Source organism: Grampus griseus, assembly GCF_964374135.1.
Source record: "Grampus griseus genome assembly, chromosome: X".
Classification (NCBI taxonomy): Eukaryota; Metazoa; Chordata; class Mammalia; order Artiodactyla; family Delphinidae; genus Grampus; species Grampus griseus.
Genome location: NC_138999.1, coordinates 101,857,101 through 101,877,005, shown reverse-complemented (window position 1 = coordinate 101,877,005; position 19,905 = coordinate 101,857,101). Strand labels below are relative to the sequence as shown.

General features: G+C 42.8%; 1 protein-coding gene across 2 annotated transcripts in view; it reads right to left on the bottom strand.

Annotated features, from left to right (window-relative positions):
* Positions 1 to 3,590: 3,590 nt before the first annotated feature.
* LONRF3 (LON peptidase N-terminal domain and ring finger 3) overlaps positions 3,591 to 19,905 on the bottom strand; it is a 33,395-nt gene continuing 17,080 nt past the window's right edge. For both annotated transcript variants that reach the window (XM_082680782.1, XM_082680783.1), the window contains 6 exons: positions 15,050 to 15,164; positions 12,743 to 12,864; positions 10,437 to 10,595; positions 9,673 to 9,835; positions 8,509 to 8,658; positions 3,591 to 5,395 (listed from right to left, as the gene is read on the bottom strand). In XM_082680782.1, coding sequence (XP_082536908.1) covers positions 5,240 to 5,395; positions 8,509 to 8,658; positions 9,673 to 9,835; positions 10,437 to 10,595; positions 12,743 to 12,864; positions 15,050 to 15,164 — 865 coding nt within the window. In that variant the 3' untranslated portion in view covers positions 3,591 to 5,239. The remainder of the gene's footprint in view (positions 5,396 to 8,508; positions 8,659 to 9,672; positions 9,836 to 10,436; positions 10,596 to 12,742; positions 12,865 to 15,049; positions 15,165 to 19,905) is intronic.

The following is a 19,905-nucleotide window of genomic DNA, read 5'->3' as shown; positions in this document are numbered from 1 at the left end:
GAGATGTTGCTGAAGCTCTCGTGCCACAGTCAGCTCAGTCGACACTGCTCATTGCCCTAGTCAATTTTACCAATTTTCCTGTCAAAGGGTTCATGCTGTGGGCCTTAGCTTTAGCCTATTGTTGAGAAACCATTTAATTGAAATAAAACGTGTAATTTGCTTTCATGAACATTTTATCATGCCAAAGAAAACAGAGTAGGTAGTGCGCTCTGCTTTAAGCAAACTCAATATATGAATGGATTGACAAATAAAGTAGGGGCAGATTATTAGCAAAAAGGTTCAATATAATTAGTAACAACAAGCTTTTCTGGTGCATTTTTAAACAATTAGTTTAATCAGTTCACACCTGCCTCACTGTCACGTACATAAGAGCTTGCTTTCTGAGTGCAGGTCTATTTCCTTGGAAGATCTCCTGGTCAAATGTATTACAACCAATAGGAACAAGAACAAAATAGATGTTCTGATCCCTTTCCTTTCTATTCAGTTTCCATCAAAAAGATACTGGGCTTCCCTGGTGGCGCAGTGGTTGAGAGTCCGCCTGCCGATGCAGGGGACACGGGTTCGTGCCCCGGTCCGGGAAGATCCCACATGCCGTAGAGCGGCTGGGCCCGTGAGCCATGGCCGCTGAGCTTGCGCGTCCGGAGCCTGTGCTCCGCAACAGGAGAGGCCACAGCAGTGAGAGGCCCACGTAAAAAAAAAAAAAACAAAAAGCTGAAGTTATTTGGGCAATTCTTGCCCTAAAGTATGGGTAGAGTTGTGTTAGATACAAAGTGAGACAACAGGAAACATTTTTTAATGAACAACAAGCTTTCACAAAGACTGTCTATATCACATTGTTATTACAACATAGATGAGCTGAAACTTCTTTTGTACAGATTTAGAGGAAAGAAGACCCTAAAGAGACATCAAGCATATAGAGGTAGTTGAATAGCAATATGGGAAGAAAAAAAAAGCATTATCTTAATTCCCCTTTCAGCTCATTACAGTGCAAGAGTAAAATGGCTGCTTAACAAACAACTGGAATTACAAACACAAAGACACATTTGCCACTGTTTAAATGGCTTGCTGGATATTTTAATCCTGGCATTACTGAGAACTGCATAAAATGACGGAACTAGTTTATCTAATAAGCTTACGATGCCACATTGAACTATTTGCTCTCCTTTGATTTTGTTGTTGTTTATTATTTTTGCTTTGACTACAGATAAATGTCAAGCAAGTTTTAAAATGATGCATAAGCTACAGTGTTGCTTTGTAAACTTTAAATGGCTACACAGTCACGAAGCAAAAGCTTGAAAATGACACCAGGAACAGAGATTACAGGCACTTCTCTCTCAAGGTTAATTTAGCTCATTTGAAAATACCCATTTGTAAAGGAAAATGTCTTCATTTCACCTCTGGATGTGCATAATCCAGATTATTAAATAGTCGAACAGTGGGAGCTATCATTCTAAGAGGAACCAAACGTGTACATTTTACTTGGCTCCTTTTCCTTCTTTCTGCACTCAGGAAAGGCCACAAATTGCAGCCCATGCAGCTGGCTGCTTCTCAGAACTGTCTTCTATCAAATCAAAACCTCATTCCTCAAGCCCAAGAATGGGCTGAAAATCTGTCCTTTTCTCTTATTTGGGCTGCCTTCTATTTGCATCTCGATTACATATCTCTGCTATGATTCTGCCTTAGGAAACAGAAATGGATGCAAAGTCAACATGTTGGGAACTCAAGGAATGAGTCCCTGAATAAAACTCCCATCTTGGAAATGGAGTTGGTGAGGGGAAACACAGCCCCCAGCGGGTTCCAGTCTATCAACAGTATGCGATCTATTGACAGTAAGAGACTTCTGAGCGCTGTGAACCAGCCTCAGAGCTCCACTGCTCCAACAGCCAGCCACAGGGGACTATCTGAGCCCAGTCCGGCTCCACAGGCAGAACTGGAAGGGCCACATGTGCAGTGATTCCATGAGTCCCAGCATGCTGCAGCAGCAAGGGGCTAGAAGCAGTCGGCCTTCAGAAAAGGCAAACTGTTGACACAGTCAGTTCTCTACCCCACTGAGTAAGGAGCAAGCACTCTTTTCTCCAAGTTGTCTACAGAAAATTAGTTTTATCATTTTTCATTTTCTACATTTTGCTGGTTATTAGCTAGCAGCAATAGTACAGTACAAAGCAGAAAGGCATAATGTCTGCTTGGTACCTAATATATATACACACATGTACATATATACACAAACACACTCATATATATATATATATATACACACACACACACATCTATATACATACACACACACACACATCTATATACATACACACACACACACACACACATACACACAGAAAATAACCTACTAGGAAAAGACTAGGTAAATCACAATAAACAGGAAAATTAGCTGAATAAATGGCACTAACTACCAAGGGGGAAGTCTTGTCCTTCTGGCCTAGATTTAACTTTATGTTTTTCCTGTATATACTCTTTATTCCCAAGCTTTGCAGCAAAATCAATTTACAAGCAGTGAAATAGTCATGTCCAATTGATTACCCCATTCAAGTACATATCAAAGAAAGCCAAGGCTTAGCCTTGCACTTTGCCTCCCGCCACTACTGAAACAAAAGCTTGCTGTAAAACAGTCCAAATGTGTATCCAGGCTACTGAGAGAAAAGTGCAACTCTGCCCAGCCAAGCTACATTTGCTGGGGTTAGGTCCTCTCTTACCAACGCGAAATATTCTATGATGCGGACTTTTAGACATTTTGGAGAGCAGGAAGTGATGAGATGGTTATTCTAATGGAGCTAGAACTTAAGGCTTCCGTTATATCAGAAATTCTAGACCTCCAAACAACACTAATTTTTAGCCCTCTTGAAAGAGGAAAAATTTGCTGGTATGGGATTCTCCCTTATCTCTGACCCTAATTTGTTTTCCAGTCTTTTCATTTTCCCAAACAGACTTGACTCTCAAAGGCATTACATGTAAATATTTCATCAAGTTATGGTCTGAAAATCAGAGGTGTGGATTCCCCCAACCAAGTTTAAAGGAATTGGAAATGGGTATTGTGTGTAAAGGCAGGGTTTTATGCCAATGTAGTCCCCTGATGATATTTGTAACTATGAATAATCTAATCGTAGCTACTATTTGTTGAATGACTCCTATGTGCTAGGCACTATGCTAAGTGATGTATGCATATTATCTCATGTAACGTTATAAGAACCCTACATGCAGTATTTATCCCCACCACTTGCTAGTTGACAAACTGGTGCTCAGAAAAAGTGAAATCACAAAAGTAACACATCTAGCAATCCAAGACACTTATGACCCTTTTCTTTCTTGCATTTACACTAGACAGTAGGAAATTACTGTCCTAGGACTGTGTTATGACCACATGGTTGGGCACCAGGTGGGAGAGGGAGCCTTTCATTTCCTCCTACCTGAGCCTTGTAGAGTTTGCTTAGGCAGTAACCACACCTATGCTTCCATTCTTTACCAGCCCAGCTGGGCTCCAAACATCAAACCTGGTAACATAATGTTCTGACAACACGGTGTTCATTAAGAAAGTGCAGAAAAGGTTATTTGGTTTCTGCTTACATGAATCTCTTTTTTGTTGCCTGGATCATCTCATTCTCCCTTTTCCGTTTCTGGCCACAGGTGGTGATGGAAGAAGCCAGACTGATTACCTGAGGCATTAACCTCTAGCGGGAACAGAGTGGATGGGCTGTGTGGGAGTCTCGCACTGCAGCTGTCCAGAGTCACATGGGGGGAGGATAATTTGCGTGAAGGTAGGAACAACACGATTCACTTCTTCGCTGTCCTAGTCTTTTCACTCTGTCATTATAACACTCCTGTTTTCAGGTTGTCCTGGCACTAAAGAAATCAAACTGGCACTAAGCAAGCTAAACAAGACCTCACTCTTACCCCCTTTACCACTATTCTTCCCCTGTATTGAAATCTTTGGCCCATCTCAGTGAGGAGGAAAGACCGTGTTTAGATAAAATCATGGATTAATTGCTTCCTTTGAAAAGATTTAAAAGCCAAAAAGATAGTTTGAGGGTTTCTTAAAGGGTTCTACCCTCTTTCCTGGCTTCTTTACACTTTTAATAATGAACCGTCCTTCATCAAGTGTTTGCACACACGCTAGCCAGGCCCTGATCCTCAGAACCCTGAGAAGAGGTGAGGTATGGAGGCTAGCTGGGCATGGCTGTGACACGCCAGACTGAAAACCATTACCTCTGAAGGGTTAAGTATTATCCTGCCTGAAAGTCCCATTACTAACTGCCCTGGGGAGAAATTAAGATGTAATTAGACTGCTGAAATAAATGCCTATAAGAGATTGTAATAGAAGACACTCCTCTAATTCATCTCTTGATTCCAGGAAAATAATTCCTTCATCCTGGCTCTGTATGACACATAGAAAATGGATTACTTTTATTGTACCCTGGCTTATTCCACAACCTATGCCAAATCCCTTAAGTATTTTATATTGTTGGATTCAAACTGAAAGCAAAATAGAATCTGTAAGGATAGATGATCTTGGCATGATTCTGAATTTCCTTTAAGCATCCAATTGGATAGATACAAAAATGGTTCAAGAACTGGGATCAAATGTAGCAAAAACTGTTAAAGCAAAAATTGCACATTTCTAGTATTGTTACTTCCCCCTAGGTACATGGTAAACCACATCAATAAATAAAGCAGTATTTTTCAGTAATGCACACTTAAATAGTTACAAACATACATGTAGAAAAAAAGGATATGATAGTGCAGAAAATAAATTATTAATACAGAAGGAAGTATGAACATTATTTTACACAACGCTATATAAAATATGAACCATTTGGAATGACACCTCAAAAGTCAGTGAAATAATGCAGCAACATGATTAGTAACTGGGCATCACATTTCAACCACACAGTCATTCGTCTATGAAAGACAGAAAATTAAAGCAAAATCACTTTAAACTTTGAGAAAATTTTACGTCAAAATCAAAAAAAATTTTTTTTCTTCTGGGCTCTTAAACAACCTCTGCTGTGCATGTAGTTGTGCAGCATGTCAAGAAGCATCTTAAGAAAGAAAGTTTCAAACAGATCACATTCTTTTGGTCTTTCTACTTAATCTCTTTCTGATCAATAGCACGCTAATGCCTCTGTTTGATGCTTCCTTCTAAGATGTTATTGCAATTAGGTGTATTTACAAGACGACTCCCCCATGGTGGTGAGGGGAGCGTGGGAGCTCCTTTTCAGCAATCCACTCACTAGTTTTGGTTTCGGGATATAAAGGCCAGGACTCGCCGAATACCGTTCAGTCTATCCTTTAGGGACCTCATGGCTAGGAACGGGAGCTGAGCTCGGCTTTCCAATGGAAGAACCGCTAACGTCCACCAGCACCAGGCCGGGCCATTGGGGTTGATCTGCAAGAGAAATGCAATGGGTTCGTCTTATTCCTGTGGAAGTGATCCTAGCCTGTAGGCTTCCAAAGTTGCCAGGAAACATCCCAGGTGGAACTGCTTCCGCGTGTGGCAAGGACTGCTAATTACCCCCCATCTCTATTTCCCTTTATCTTAGCTGGGCATACAGCCACCCAGGGGGTGGGGGTGGGAAGGCTACGTTTCTCAGCCTCCCTTGCAGCTAGGTGAGGCCATAAGACAAAGTCCTGGCTAAGGAGATGTAAAAGGCAGTGGTAAGTGTGACTTCTAGGCCATGCTCTGGGAAAGGGGCATGCGCCCTCATTTCCTCTTTGTCTCCCCTTCCCCTAGCTAGCACACAGACATGCTGATGATCAGCCCTCTTCCATCGGGAGGATGAGGGCAACACTCAAAGGGCTTTGTCAGGAAGGAGCCTGGGTCTGAATGATCTCACGGAACAGGGATGCCCCAGCCCTCCATCTCTATGACTTACACTCTCTATCTAGTTTAAGCTACAGTTATTTTTGGTAGTGGTTAAAGCAAACACATCAATTTCCTAACAAATACACCATACCTTCTAGCCAGTGTGATTTTACAAGCCGAACTATCTACTACAGTCGGCCCTCCATATCCATGGATTCAACCAACTATGGATCAAAACTGGTTGGTTGAATCTGTAGATGTGAAACCTGTAGATGCAGAGGGCTGATTGTACTCATTGCACTACATAATTTTATAGAAGGGATTTTGGTATCCATGGGGCCTCCTAGAACCAAACCCCCATGGATACTGAGAGACAGCTACTCAGCCTCTTCCACCTCTTAGATTCTGTTTAGGCCCTTTGGCCTGATGCATAGAGCATATGGGTCTTCAGTTCTCATGACCCCTTAGGCTTTGCATGTCTCTTACCTCCATTTCCCTGTTTCTGGCTGAAGGCAACAGAGTCCACATATGCCAGCTCACTAAACGGGGCCACGGCTAGCTTCTCCCCTAAAACCAGAGCCTATGATTCACAGCCCCAAAGCACAGCAATCCCACTTTGCAAAAATTCCAATTGGAAAACACAGTCACATAGAAATATATTCCATCCCAGGTTTCCTCTAATAAAGAGCTTTCCTATCCTACAGTGATCCTGCACCAAAATTCTGTTTGTCAGCAGCGTCCCAGGTACACGTTTCAGACATTGGTGACTTAATTTCCTACTAAGCCCCAAATGAGCTTTCTGCCCACACCCTTCAGAAGGTTGGCTTTAGGACTGCAGAGAACCACATTCTACACGCGGGATTGTTTGCTTCCAAACTGGTCACCTGATTCTCCCACAACCTTCACTGCCTCTTTGCTTCTCTGTGCCTCTAGCTCCATTTGGATTCTTTTTGTCCCTCGCTGCAGTCTGTAACGTGCTATCCCTCCTATGATGAGTTCTGAATGTTAGACTGCCATATCCTGAACTGTATTTCCCAGGACCATTAACAAAGATGTTTAAGCTGATGTGAATACACGTGGTGGTTCCTAAGAAACCTCCTGCAGAGGCTTAGAACATTCTTATTAATGGGACCACTGGGGCTACAGCATTGACTCGATCAAACTGGATGGGTTTTATTTTTTCTGCTGCTGCTGCTGCCAAAGCAACAGTCCTAATAAGACGTGAAATGAAACCCAAGATTTCGGCTTTCTGTGTCACTGAGCCCTTATGAATCACACAGTGGCACCTGTGTTTTGTCTTGTGGAAGATGCTGTTACCACTGCTGATCGCTATCTTCTGCCTGACTAGGGGAGAATGCTTTCCAGAAGGTGAAGGGGAACATTCAGCTTGACCATGAGGCTTCTCAGAGCTCTGCCGTAGTCCTGAGTCACAGTGGCCCAGAGCCAGGAGCTGGATCATCTGGAAGCAATGGCCTTTCTCCCTCCAACATTCACGATGCCTTTGAATGGGGGCGGGAAAAGGAGCCACCTCTGCGGCCCGGAGAAACCAAGACACTGCAGCGCATTAGGGAACAGACTGGTGTTTTACAGCCTCGGAATGCAAGAGGAAGAAGGGACTTTAGAGACCTCCTCGTCTACCTCCCTCATTTCAGAGATGGGCGGAAAAGTCAGAAAGGGGAAAGGACTTAGCCGAGGTCACACAGCTAGAGAGGTAAGGAGGACCAGTTTTTTGGCATGGAAGTCAGAATATACATATTCTATTTTACTATTGTGATAAAGTCAGGAATGAGTACAGGGAAAGAATCAAGGAAGTTATGGAGGCGATTATGCAGGAACCAGGTCAGAATGTGGAAAGGTGATGGGGGGAAAATATTTGACTAGGATATCTCCAGCCTTGTCCTAGAGAGAGTATTCCCTGACGTACACCAGGCAAACAAAGCTTGGTGAAACTTAACTATCTCCACTTTCCTGGAGAGCTCCAGATCTGCAGCTTGATCTCTCAAATGGACCTGTCCCTCCGGGAAATAGACTGATCCAGTAGAATCTAATGAACTCTTTTCTAGTATAACTCAGCCAAGGGTAAATTTAAGGATTGGGTCAGTTGTCTCAGGAAAACTTGTTCATCCCTGATGAGGACAATGGCAGGGGTCTGGACCTGCAGGGCTAAGCGTGGAGGGACCTGGGGGTGAAAGGTTTCTGTGATCCTGCAGTTGGAAGCCTGTAAGGCGGCTGGCCCTAGCTCCTCACTCCTTGCTCCTGCAGCAATCAGGGAGAGAGTTATGAAGCCTCCAGGAAGTGGCAGCCTTTGGTCTCAGCTCCCTAGGTACCCTTCTCTTAAGCCTGGCCTTTTGTGAATCCTGTCACCCTAACACATCATCATGGTGGGAATCTGGACTCACAATTAAAGGTTCTTCTGTTGATGGTGCCTGTGTGCCCATCCTCTCACTTAACTAATCTCTTAAAACCTATCTTGGATCCAAGTTCCTACTGCTTTACTTTAGCTCCTCCAGTTCTGATGTGGGGTCCTTTTGTTCTTACCCATGATGCCTACTGCCCAGCCGAACAAGACCGATTCGGATCCATCTTCCTCTCTACGCTAAATTTGCTGGGTGGAAACCACACACGCATCTAATCACAAACCCCAGGCTCTCTCATCTGGAGGGGGTGACTGATTACAAAGAGACATTTTTATATACCTGGGGATCAGCATCTTTCTCTGGCATTGGACCAAAATGATTGAGTATCCGATTCTTCAGAGATGATTTGAGTGAATGAAACCATGACGACGCTTGCTCATAGACACAGTTATGTAATCCCATGAGCTCAGCACAATCCTCTCCTTGAACCTGAAAGTATCAAAGTGGAAGTGACGCATTCTGTACCTTCTCCCTCATGCCTAGAGCCCCTTTCGACACCTGCCTATCTGAGCATCCAGCCTGTCATCCTACGGGAAGACTCACGCTTCTGGCTTTCTCCTGTGTAGCGTGTGAAAGGCTCCTCAGCCAGAGGATGGACTGTGTGTAAGTATTGCTGAGGGTGGAGGACAGAGAAAGGTTCAGCTGGGTAAATGAGCTGAAACAGCCAGACATATAGAAAACCAGTGATGCTAACTGGCCTGAGTGGAGGCGTGCTGTTAAACTAGGTTGTGCTTGTTCACGCCTCTCTCCTTTTCATTGTTTAAACATCTGCTTTCCCACTGCTCCCCGGGAAGAGAGGGAGCAGTGTCTGTGTCTCCGTATGTAACTTTATCTTCCATGTCAAATACATTTATTCGTTGAGCAAATGTTTATTAATCTTGTACTGTGTAGTGAATGTAAATATAAACACTTATGGGATTATTTACCTCTTCTTCTACCCGTTAGTTCAGAAAACCAAGGATTAACTGGACATGTCATCTTTCTGCCTTATGGGATGATGGATTATTGGGAAGGGCTCTTGGCCAGGCTGCACAGTTAAAAATAGACATGTGCATGTGAATCTACAATTATCTCAAAAGAAAAAGGTTTAAGATATAAATAAAGCAAAAAATAAAATACATATGTATAGATCCAGCTCCAGATCTTGGTATCCCTGGCAGAGACCTAACTCCTATGCTGAATGGGCCCCAGGGTTGGCCTGGCTTGGCATCTCTTATGCATGAATATAAATCAGCAACTAAGCAGGGAAAGCCCAGACAAGGGGCGCAATCACTGCCATTCCACAATCGAACAGCAGCCTGGCAGCATTCAGTGTGGCAGCAGCAAATCGGTGAGAAATCCCAAGGCCCCCATCCATGCCCAGAAATCCTTTTGCAATCATCTTGGTCTGCCAAGCTACGGGGCTAGCTTGGCTTCAGGATTCGTGGCACTGACCACCCTCACCTTTTGGTCTTCAATGTATTCGATGTCAGCTGTGTTGTAACCATCCCGCTGGCCCTGATGGAGGACCTTGAAGCGTCTCTTGCCTATGCTGTCGACCACTGAGCGGCCGTCAGCAAAGAACTGAACATTTCTGATCTCTAGGATGCAGCCATATTCCGCAAACCTGTTTATGGGGAATGGACTCAAGAAAGTAAATTCTTGATGAGCTGTTTCCCTGGCCTGCGCACCTCCCCCCATTTTTATAACCCCATGTTGGGCCTTGAGGGACTTCTGCCTTCTTGCCTGTCCCAGGGTCTATAGCTGCAATAACACCACAGGCAGTGCCTGTATGAGAAAAAATTTTAACGTGTAACTGCTACCATTTATTGTACTGTGCTCACATGTGCATTATTAACTCACCAATCCTCCCAACAAACCCCACGAGGTAGGCACTATTATTGTACCCACTTTACAGATAAGGAAACTGAGTCACCGAAGGTTCAGTAACTTGCCCGAAGTCAAACTTGCTCCAAGGATGGAGCCAGAATATGAACCCAGGCAGTTTGACTCCAGGGACCACACTCTTATAAAACACGTTTTAGACTATATACCACCTGTTTAACAAAAGGTTGATCCTGGGGTTCCTTTAAACAGGCAGCCTCTCACACGGTAAACTAGGGGCCAGAGGGACCCTGATCCTTACAAATGCTCCTGGGAGGGCCCCAAAGTAAAACAAAAAACCCTTTCCACCCAACCTCCCTTTACTTGCATAGCTCCTCACTTACCTTTTGACAGGATCTCCAAGGCACATGCCAAACTGTCGTGTGCCTGTCTCAATGCATCTACGAATCATCAGACGGTAACAAGGCTCAAAGATGTGCAGGGGACAAGGAACCGTGGGATATGCCATGGTACACACGAAAATAGGCACGTTCTTATTTAAGCTGTCAGGAAGAGCAAAGGACATGCATCTCACAGCGTTGAAGCAGAACACAGAAAGTCTGGTCAAATTTCACCATGTGGTTCCCCCGCAGGAAGGCAAGGAGACATCAGGTTGAGACTGATAAAAAATACGAAAATGCATCTGGTGCTGTGGGCTGAATCCCATTATCCGGTGCACAGGTTAGCCTAAGGGCTACGATTAAAATTGACATTCTACACATTCTAATTTGGGTAATGAAGTTCTCTAGTACCTTAACATTGTCGGTGATAGTTATACCTCATATTATTCTTTCTTTCTTTCATGCTCTCCACTCCAAACAATCTCTCCAGGTGTCTTGCTGGCAGTATGGGGAAGGGTGGTAAAAGTGGACCCAGCTCTCCAGAGGAATGGTGGGAAAATCTCTGCAAAACCCCCGTGAACATCTCACATATTTGCAAAGCCCCCAGAGGATCTGCATGGCAGGCCCAGCTGGGAGGAGGAGGGAGCAGTGGAGAGGCAAGAGTAATCTAGCCCAGTGATGTTCAAACACTCCTGTGTGTGCATCAGAATCACCGGAGGCCCTTAAACGCAGACAACAGGCCACTGCACCCCCCCAGAGACACTAGTGCAGTAGCTCTGAAATCGACACCTACGAGTCTGCCTCTCAACATGTGCCCACGAAGACTCAGACACATGGCCTGATGGGGAACCACCAATCGGGCCAGCTCCTCCTGGATCACTGTTATTTTATTTGTCTAGTAAATCCAATACAGGGACATCTGAACATAAACTTACCAATAGATATATAAGATCATTTGCCCAAATCTCAAAAGGATTAAATTTAGGATTCCTTTTAAGAGAAATCCACCTAGTATATTCCAGTGTTTGTTAATCAGACATTAAATGGTATTTGAGAAGAGAGCCCAGAGAGACTCAAGGTGAACTTAAGAATCAGAAATAAAGATAAAGATGCCTTGAGTAGATCTAATATGTTAATGAGCAAAGAACGATTTCATTTCTGGCTCCCCAGCACAGCGTGTTATTCAAAGTGAGAGGCACAAACGAACTGGTGGCAGTTTAGAAATGTTCTCTACAGGGTGAGCATAAATCCAGAACAGCTTTTGCCGTTGGGAACTTTGCCCCCAGAATGCTGTGAGAATTCCACCAGGGATGGGGAGATGGGGGGTCAGCAGTATGAGAGACAGAAATCAGTGATTTCCTTCCTGCTTTTTCTGCTAGGTGAGTTGTTCTTCCGGCCAGGCAGAGAGCTTGGAGCCTCACTTCTTTCTCCACCCCTACTCTCTACCTCTCACAATACCTGTGATGGAAGAGGAAGCATAATAACAAGCAGCATTCTTACTATTGCTTTTATTAAGTGCTTACTATGCACTAGCTCATTTGATCTTCATAACAAGTCCAAGTCTGTTATTATCCCCAAGTTACAGATGAGGAGACTGAGGCCCAGAGACGTTAAGTGACTTGCCTAGGGTCATGAAGTATACTCACTTTGTGGCAAAACTGCATCATAAGCCCAGGTCTGGCTGATATCAAAGTTCTTAACCTCATAGAACCTCCTTATGTACCTGAAAACCGTCTTCTGGATACAGCTGACCCTTGAACAACACGGGGGTTGGGGCGCCAACCCTCTGCCCAGTTGAAAATCAGCATATGACTTAGAGTCGCCCTCGGTATCCGAAGTTCCTCTGTATCCGCGGTTCTGCATTCGTGGATTCAACCAACCACGGATCGGATAGTGTAGGACTATAATATTTACTACTGAAAAAAACCCACGTATAAGTGGAACCGCGCAGTTCAAATCCATGTTGTTTAAGGGTCAACTGCACTTCATTAAGCCCCCCTGATTAAATTATTCCAATAATTTGGTATCCGTGATACCCAGTTACTAGTGCCAATATGTGACCTGGTCAGTGGTTCGGCTTAGGTTTCTTCAGTGGGTGCTGGTAAATGAACAACTCGCTTTCTGAGGATGGAGCGGGTAAGCCCTTGTTACAGCATTTGCCAATTTCTGTGGTGTTAAATACTCTCACTGTGGCCAATTTCAAGCTACCAACATGGTATCACTAAATGAGGAGTTAGGAGGGAATGTACACTTTCAGTTCTATGACCTGGTATGAGTGAAACTGAAAACAGCAATGTGCATATGCATACTTAGAAAGTTCTTCCATTTCCTCTTCATAAAGCCTTCTTCGTTCCTTGAGTTCTTCTGGCAGGAATTTAGCTATTAGCTCTTCCATTATGACATTTTTACTGTATTTTCTTGATGCCAAGCACTATACGGGGAACAAGGCAATTAGATATTATGCAGTCAACAGAAAAACACAAACCACTTGTGATGTAATCAGTAGAACAGTTAAATGTCCCACATACTGGAGTAATTTAGACCCAGCTGATACTATCATAATGTATATATTCTCTGGAGGTTAGAGTTTAGCTTAAAAAAACCCCACATGCAATGAATTACTTTTATAATTAGAAAAATTATTTTAAAAAGGGGAAAAGACCTGCAATGGAGTTTTAAAAATGTCATAGCTTTCCTACAACGCTGAAATTGACTGAGATCACGTTCTTGTCAAAAAAGGGAGAAAATCCTTTCCTTTCCTTTTTCTGATTATTGCGTTTATAAGCTCCCAGAAATGGTCTCCATCTGGGATATGCTGAAAGTCCGTGGTCAAAAGGTTCAGGGAACTAAAAAGCAATTTTCAATTATTGATCCTTTCCTGCTGTGCCCCACCCCCAACCCCACCCCAATGCTTGGCCTTCGGGATATTTCAAGTCTATATATTATACATAGTTTTTTCTCCTCTAACTTTAGTTTTAAAAAGAAAAGCTATACTGGTGATTTCATTTGCCTATTTTTTTTATTATACCGTCTAGGTATCACTGGATTTATGTTATAAACCCTGATTTCATAACCTAACTCGGGCTCAGTTGTCAATTGTCACTATTACTCTCCTCCCAAACACCCCTAGTCCGTGCATATCCAGGGATCTGCAAGGAGTGGGTGTTTGTGTGAACCAGGCAATGGGAAAGAAAACATCTGCAGAGAACTGCTGGCTATGGAAACCAGCCACACAGACCCAGCAGGGGGAGCTCCTGAGTATAAAACGGCAGGCTTCAGACATTTTTTCCTTTCCCAGTACGGGCTACGTCTGCCTATTCCGCAGTGAACATGATCGGAATAAGATATTTCTCTCTCTGGAAAATGGTGCAAGTGTGACCCTGTGCGAAGACACAGAGATAGATGGGAATATCTTCTAGCCCCTAAGTCCAGGACCTCACAGCCTCTGCCTCCACGATGCCTTCTCAGCCACTGCCATTGCCTGGCTGCAGAAAAACCGGCTGCTTTGACCAGTCCCAGTCTTTGGGGAAAAGCAATGACTCAGGAGGTAGCCTCTCCAAGAGGGAGGTGACTCCTCCGCTGATGCTGAAACAAAAACCCAGTAAAGGTACATACTAAAATTTTAACGGTAGATTTTCCTTCTTTCTGTTAATCTGAATGTTGTAGTGTTGCCACAACACCAATGTATTATTGAAGTATAAGGACCATGGGCTTCTCACCTACAATCAGGACAGCAAGTACCACCTCTTCACCTAGGCCAGATATGACACTGACCCTGCCCGGCAGCCCAATACACAGCTTCAGGGCTATCCTGGATGATTATTTCACTCCCTTCCCTTAATTTAAATGCTGGGGTGTTGGGAAAGCTTGACACATGACTCCTCTGGATCTACATTCACCTAGAGGTAGCCTTGCATCATCTCCAACCTCTCCTCAGGGATGACAGGGGTCAAGGAACATTTATACTGACTGTAAAATATGGTACACAAGTCCCTGGGATGGGGGGACAAGACGGATGCCCACATCTGCTTGTGCTATAGAAAATTACAGCAAGTCCATTTGAAAGACAAAGGTGGCAGTTTGGGTGATTCATTTTAGAGAATCTGGAAGCCCCAGAGATTTTCCAGCAGACAAATGTCTGCTAATAAGTACAGTGGCAGCTGAGGAGTGGGGCAAGGACCACAGTGAAGGTCTGTGAGGTTTTCCTGGGGACCTGGGAGTGATCTCTTCAAACCACAGAATAAACATTGATGATAAGGGGACATCGGAGCTCATCTGGTCCAAGCCCAGGGAGGACAAAAGATTCACCCAACATGATAGTGAATCAGGTGCCATGATGGGATTAGAACAAGAATCCATGTTTATCATCATTTTGATACTTTTGTTTCCAACACAAATTAATTTCACTACTGACAGTTCATAAAAAGCTAGATGTTGCCTCATTTCCCTGGAGGACTTTGTGGAGAGGGGAGGGGTGGCTCTAAGACAGGAGAAATAAATGGTCTGAGGGGGTGTTTTGCTCTAGCACAGTGCAGTGGCTTGGGATCCAATAGGATGCTGTCTTCGTACCCAATCCCCAATAAGCTAACCCAATCAAGAAAGAAAGAACGTTTTACCTGTGAAAGACCATCTTTGCACAGTGGGCACTTCGCATTGTGATCTAGGCATCTTTCAAGGCATTTTAAGCAAAAGGTGTGTCCACAAGGTGTTGTGACTGGCTCATAGAATAATCTGAAATTTAGGAATCAGAAGGCAAGAAAACTGCAATCAGACCAAACATGAAAGACAGAGCTATTCAATGTTCAGGTGTTATAGTATTATTTGGGAAATTCTATGTGCGGGGGTGGTTCTTTTTCCTTTTTTTAAAAAAAAAACCCCTGCTGTTGTTGCAGTTCAGAAAAGCATTTGCTTTTTATTTCTGAGCTGGATTTAAATGCATTAAATTATGCATTTATTAAAATTTAGGACATAGCTAGATCATTTTGTAACATTAGTTCTAGTCAGTCTCTTCCAGGGCATCCACACTTTTTTCCCTGTCAGGTCCTAGAGAGATGAAGATGAATGCCCAGAGTGTCTTGAATAGCTTCCATTCTAAAATACTCAGCCAACCTGTTCACCTGAATATATGTAAACACATAGATAAACAAACACACACTCCCATATTTAAGTACTTTATATCATATTACACTGGAAAAAGACTAGGCTTATTTGCTAACCTTGATTCCATTTTTCACCTAAGCAATGTTTACAGCCTGAAGGATCTCAAAATTGCACCTGTAACAAACATAACTGCCTTTTATATGGATGGATCATTTTCCTAGGGACAACAGAGTAATATTATTAATGTGCTTACTGATGGATAGACAGACAGACACATACATATATACATGTGTATGTATACACATACTTTAATTAGATCCTATTTTAATTGTTTTGCAGGAGCTATTTTTTCAAAGCAATCTGAGGATCTCTTAAAAAGCGGTTCTGTACATTCAGAGATTCATGGATTTATTTTGCTTAAAGAAAGGCTCACCTGCAGCAGGACCACTGGATGGGGGCAGCTGAAGATGATGCTTCAGAAGCGGAGCTCGCACTCACCAAGAGGACAGAGAGAAGGGAAAGACGCCTGACCAGCCTATTTTGACCTCACAAGAGTGTTCAGTTGACAGGAAGAGGCTGCAGGCTGCACAGCCCCCTCGTGTGGCCAGGAGGTGCACCAGCAGCCTGGCCCGCACAGCCAGGCTGAACAGAGGAATCAGAGCGTCAGAGCTGAAAAGTACTTGAGGAAAAAAATCGAACCCGCCAATCAGAATGAAACTGAGATCCAGAGAGGATGAAGTGGTTGATCTAAGAGTACACAGCCAACTGTTGGCAGATGACATGGAAAAAGAAAAGGTACACGTCTTCCCCTTCCAGTAGTGTGCCTTTTCTGTTAGAACAGTGATTCTCAACCCCTGCTGTGTGTGAGAACCACCTGTGTTGCTTTTTCTTTAAATAGCTTTATAGATGTATTATTGACATAGAGGTATAGACTGCACATACTTTAAGCGTACAGCTTGAGAAGTTCTGACACACGTACACACCTACGGGGCCACCTCCACAACCAAGATAATGAACATGCTTGTCACCCCCAAGTGTCTCCTTGTGCCCCTGAGTAAACCCTCCCTCTTGCTCCTCCCCAGACCACCGCCCTCCCACCATCACCTGGGGAACTTTAAAAAACTACAGAGGCCCAGGATCTCACCTACAGAGATGCAGATCAGTTGGTCCAGGGTAAGGGCCAGGCATCAGGATTTGTCGAGCTCCTGGGGTGGTTTTAATGTGTAGCCAGGGTTGGGAATCACTGTATTATACAATCCTACTAACCTCTGCGTGGGCGAATCTACTCTATTGGTCTCCAAACCTAATTATCAGAGTCCCAGGTGGAACTTTAAAAACGCAGACGTGGCAAAGTCTCACTGGATAAAGTTTACAATTCGGGAGGTCAAGGGGAGGAGCAGAGATTTGATATTTTTAACAAGCCAATGAAGGTGTGGGCTAGGAGAGAGATTTTTCATATATTTACTGTTTTCTACTTTTTAAATGTTATCAACCTGTTTAAAAAGCAGTTAATTTGTTTAACCGAGTTAATAAATTTTAGTTACTAAATTGGTCAAAAAGTAAAATTAATTTTCAGAAAACCTCTTTGATGAAGGTCCTAACCAGTGTACTGAGGCAAGGAGAAAAAAAGTTTGAGGACTTAAAAGGGGAAAAACCAAATCTGCTGTTATTCACAAATGGTATGATGATGGACTTAGAAAATCTAAAAGAATCTATAGAATGATTATTAGAATTAATAAGAATTGATAGAATTAGCAAAGAAGCTAGAGAAATACACACACACACACACACACACCCCATTCAACTGTAGCTCTATATACCAGCAACAAGCATGAGAGAATACATTTTTGAAAAGATGACGTTTACAATTGCTTTTGAAAATTGAGTGCCCGGGAATAAATCTAACAAAAGTTTATGAGACGTCTATTGAAAGAAACTGTAAACATTTCATTGAAAGAAAGTAAAGAAGACCTAACTGAGTCCCAATAAAAACCCCAATGGGTTATTTTACTTGTTTGTTTTTGTGGAACTTGGCAAGTTGATTTCTAAACTTTATAAGGCAAGGCAAAGGGCCAAGAAGAGCTGAGACACTTTTGAATAGCAGCGATGTAGGAGGACACGCTCTACCAGACATCAGAACTTACTATATAGTGATTAAAACAGAGTAAGACTAGCACAAGGACAAATAGATCCGTGGAATAGAAAAGAAAACCCAGAAATAGACCGAGACCCAGATTCTTGATTTATGACAAGCGTGGCGCTTCAAAGCAGAGGGAGGATTTTCAATACATAAATAGCATTCTCAATAACGCTATCTGGGATAGTTGGCTATCCATAGGCGGCAAAGAAGTTGGACTGCCTCTCACACCATACACAAAAAGCAATTCCATGTGGGCTGTAAAAATAAATGTGAAGGGCAAACAGTACAGCTTTTAGAAGACAAGATAGAACATCTTTCTGACCTCAAGGGGGGGAAAAAGATTTCTTAAACAGGACACACACACGAAAAAGCTAACTGTAAATGAAAAGAGTGATCATTGTTACTGCATTAAACTTAAGAACTTGTTAGCACGTCGAAAGGGGCCATTAAGAGAGCAAGAAGGCAAGCCAGAGAGGGAGAAGATATCTGCAGCACACGTGACTAACAAAGGACTTATATGTAGAACATACATAGAGCTCCTACAAGTCAGTAAGAAAAAGAGAGATAACCCAATCAAAACTGGGCAAAGAGTTATATACGCACCAGCAGACATAAAAACTGTTCATAGTAACGCTGTCCATAATAGCCCTAAACTAGAAACAACCCAAATATCCATCCAGAATATAACTGATTTTGGTCGATTCATACAATGGGACACTATACACTAATGAAAATGAACAAACTTCACCTACATGTAATAACATGGATAAATCTTCATCCTGAGGAAAAGAAGCCACAAAAAAAGAATCCATTCTGGATAATTCAACTTATATGAAGTTTTTTTAAAAATAGGAAAAACGAAATTACACAGTTTAGAGATACATACAAAGGTGTCAAGTTAGTGGTTTCAGTGTCGGGGGGGGTGTCATGCTTTGGAAGGGGCACACGGGCAGCTTCTGGAGTCCTGGCAATGTTTTATTTCTTGGGCTGAGAGGGGTTCCATGAGTATCCTCTTTACAATATTTTGTTAAGAGAATATATTCATATTTTTACATACTTTCCCACTGTGTCTATTTCACAATTTAAAGTGTTTTTCAAAATTGAGATTTGCAGGCTGATTTTGGGAACTACTGCTGTGATCTAACTCCTAGAAGCAGCCAAAGCAGATGATCTCATTTCCTCAGTAATTTGAGACCTATGAATCCGAATGCTTTTTATACATTACTTGACGACGCTAATGATGAACACTGACTGATGAATCTGTATCTGCAAAACGATTTTTCTTGAGAATTTCAAGCCTTTTGTTCATTGAAGAATGTAATCCACATACAAATAATAATGATATAGCTGGCCAATTAATTGCAACAAATACTGACAATTAATGAGCAGACGAATGAAACAGACACAGAAGGATACAGCAACTCTTAGCAAGAGCTATGATTAAAATGCTCCTGATCTCAGTGGTCACAAACAAGAATGCTGCCACAGATGCTGCATGATTATTGCTTTGAAATAATTCAAGGTTCAGATGCTTAGAATAGATCATCTTTCAATACTCAACCCACTTCTATATTCAGGCTGACTGAGTAAAGTGACTGGGGACAGATGGAATATATTTCTCTCGCTATCCTGGATGTGTACAATACTGTTTTTCATATAAATTAACTTTATACAGTCACAGGCAATAATTGGACTAGCTCCATTTTACTATTGAGGAAATTAGGACTCAGACAAGTTAAAGAACTTGTGCAAGGTCACACAGCTAGCTAATAAGTATCAGGGCTTGGGATTCTAAGTCACATGTGAGTCACAAGCCCATCTTCCTTCTCCACTACATGACACAGCCACGACTGTTGTGTTCATCTATATCTAGAACACACACCATCCGTGTATATGTAGGTGCACACACTCACACACACACCCTTTCCTCTCTCCCTCTGTCTCTCTCCCTTCCTTCTCCCCACTGCCAGAGAGAGAGAGACTCTCTCTATGTAGACAGAGCTAGAAATAGATATATACTCAAATCCCTCTCCCTTTTACTTACCAGTTTAGGTAATGATTTCGGAAAACACTTCAGGGGGGCATTTATAAATCAGAGTAGGGCCAGATTTTCTCACAAGAGGGCATTTTACATTGTCACAGTGATGGAGTAAACAATAGTAATAATAAATGCTTTCAGTTAGATGTCAGCCCGGATAAGATGTTTGGCCTGTCTGGAAATAGCTATCTTTT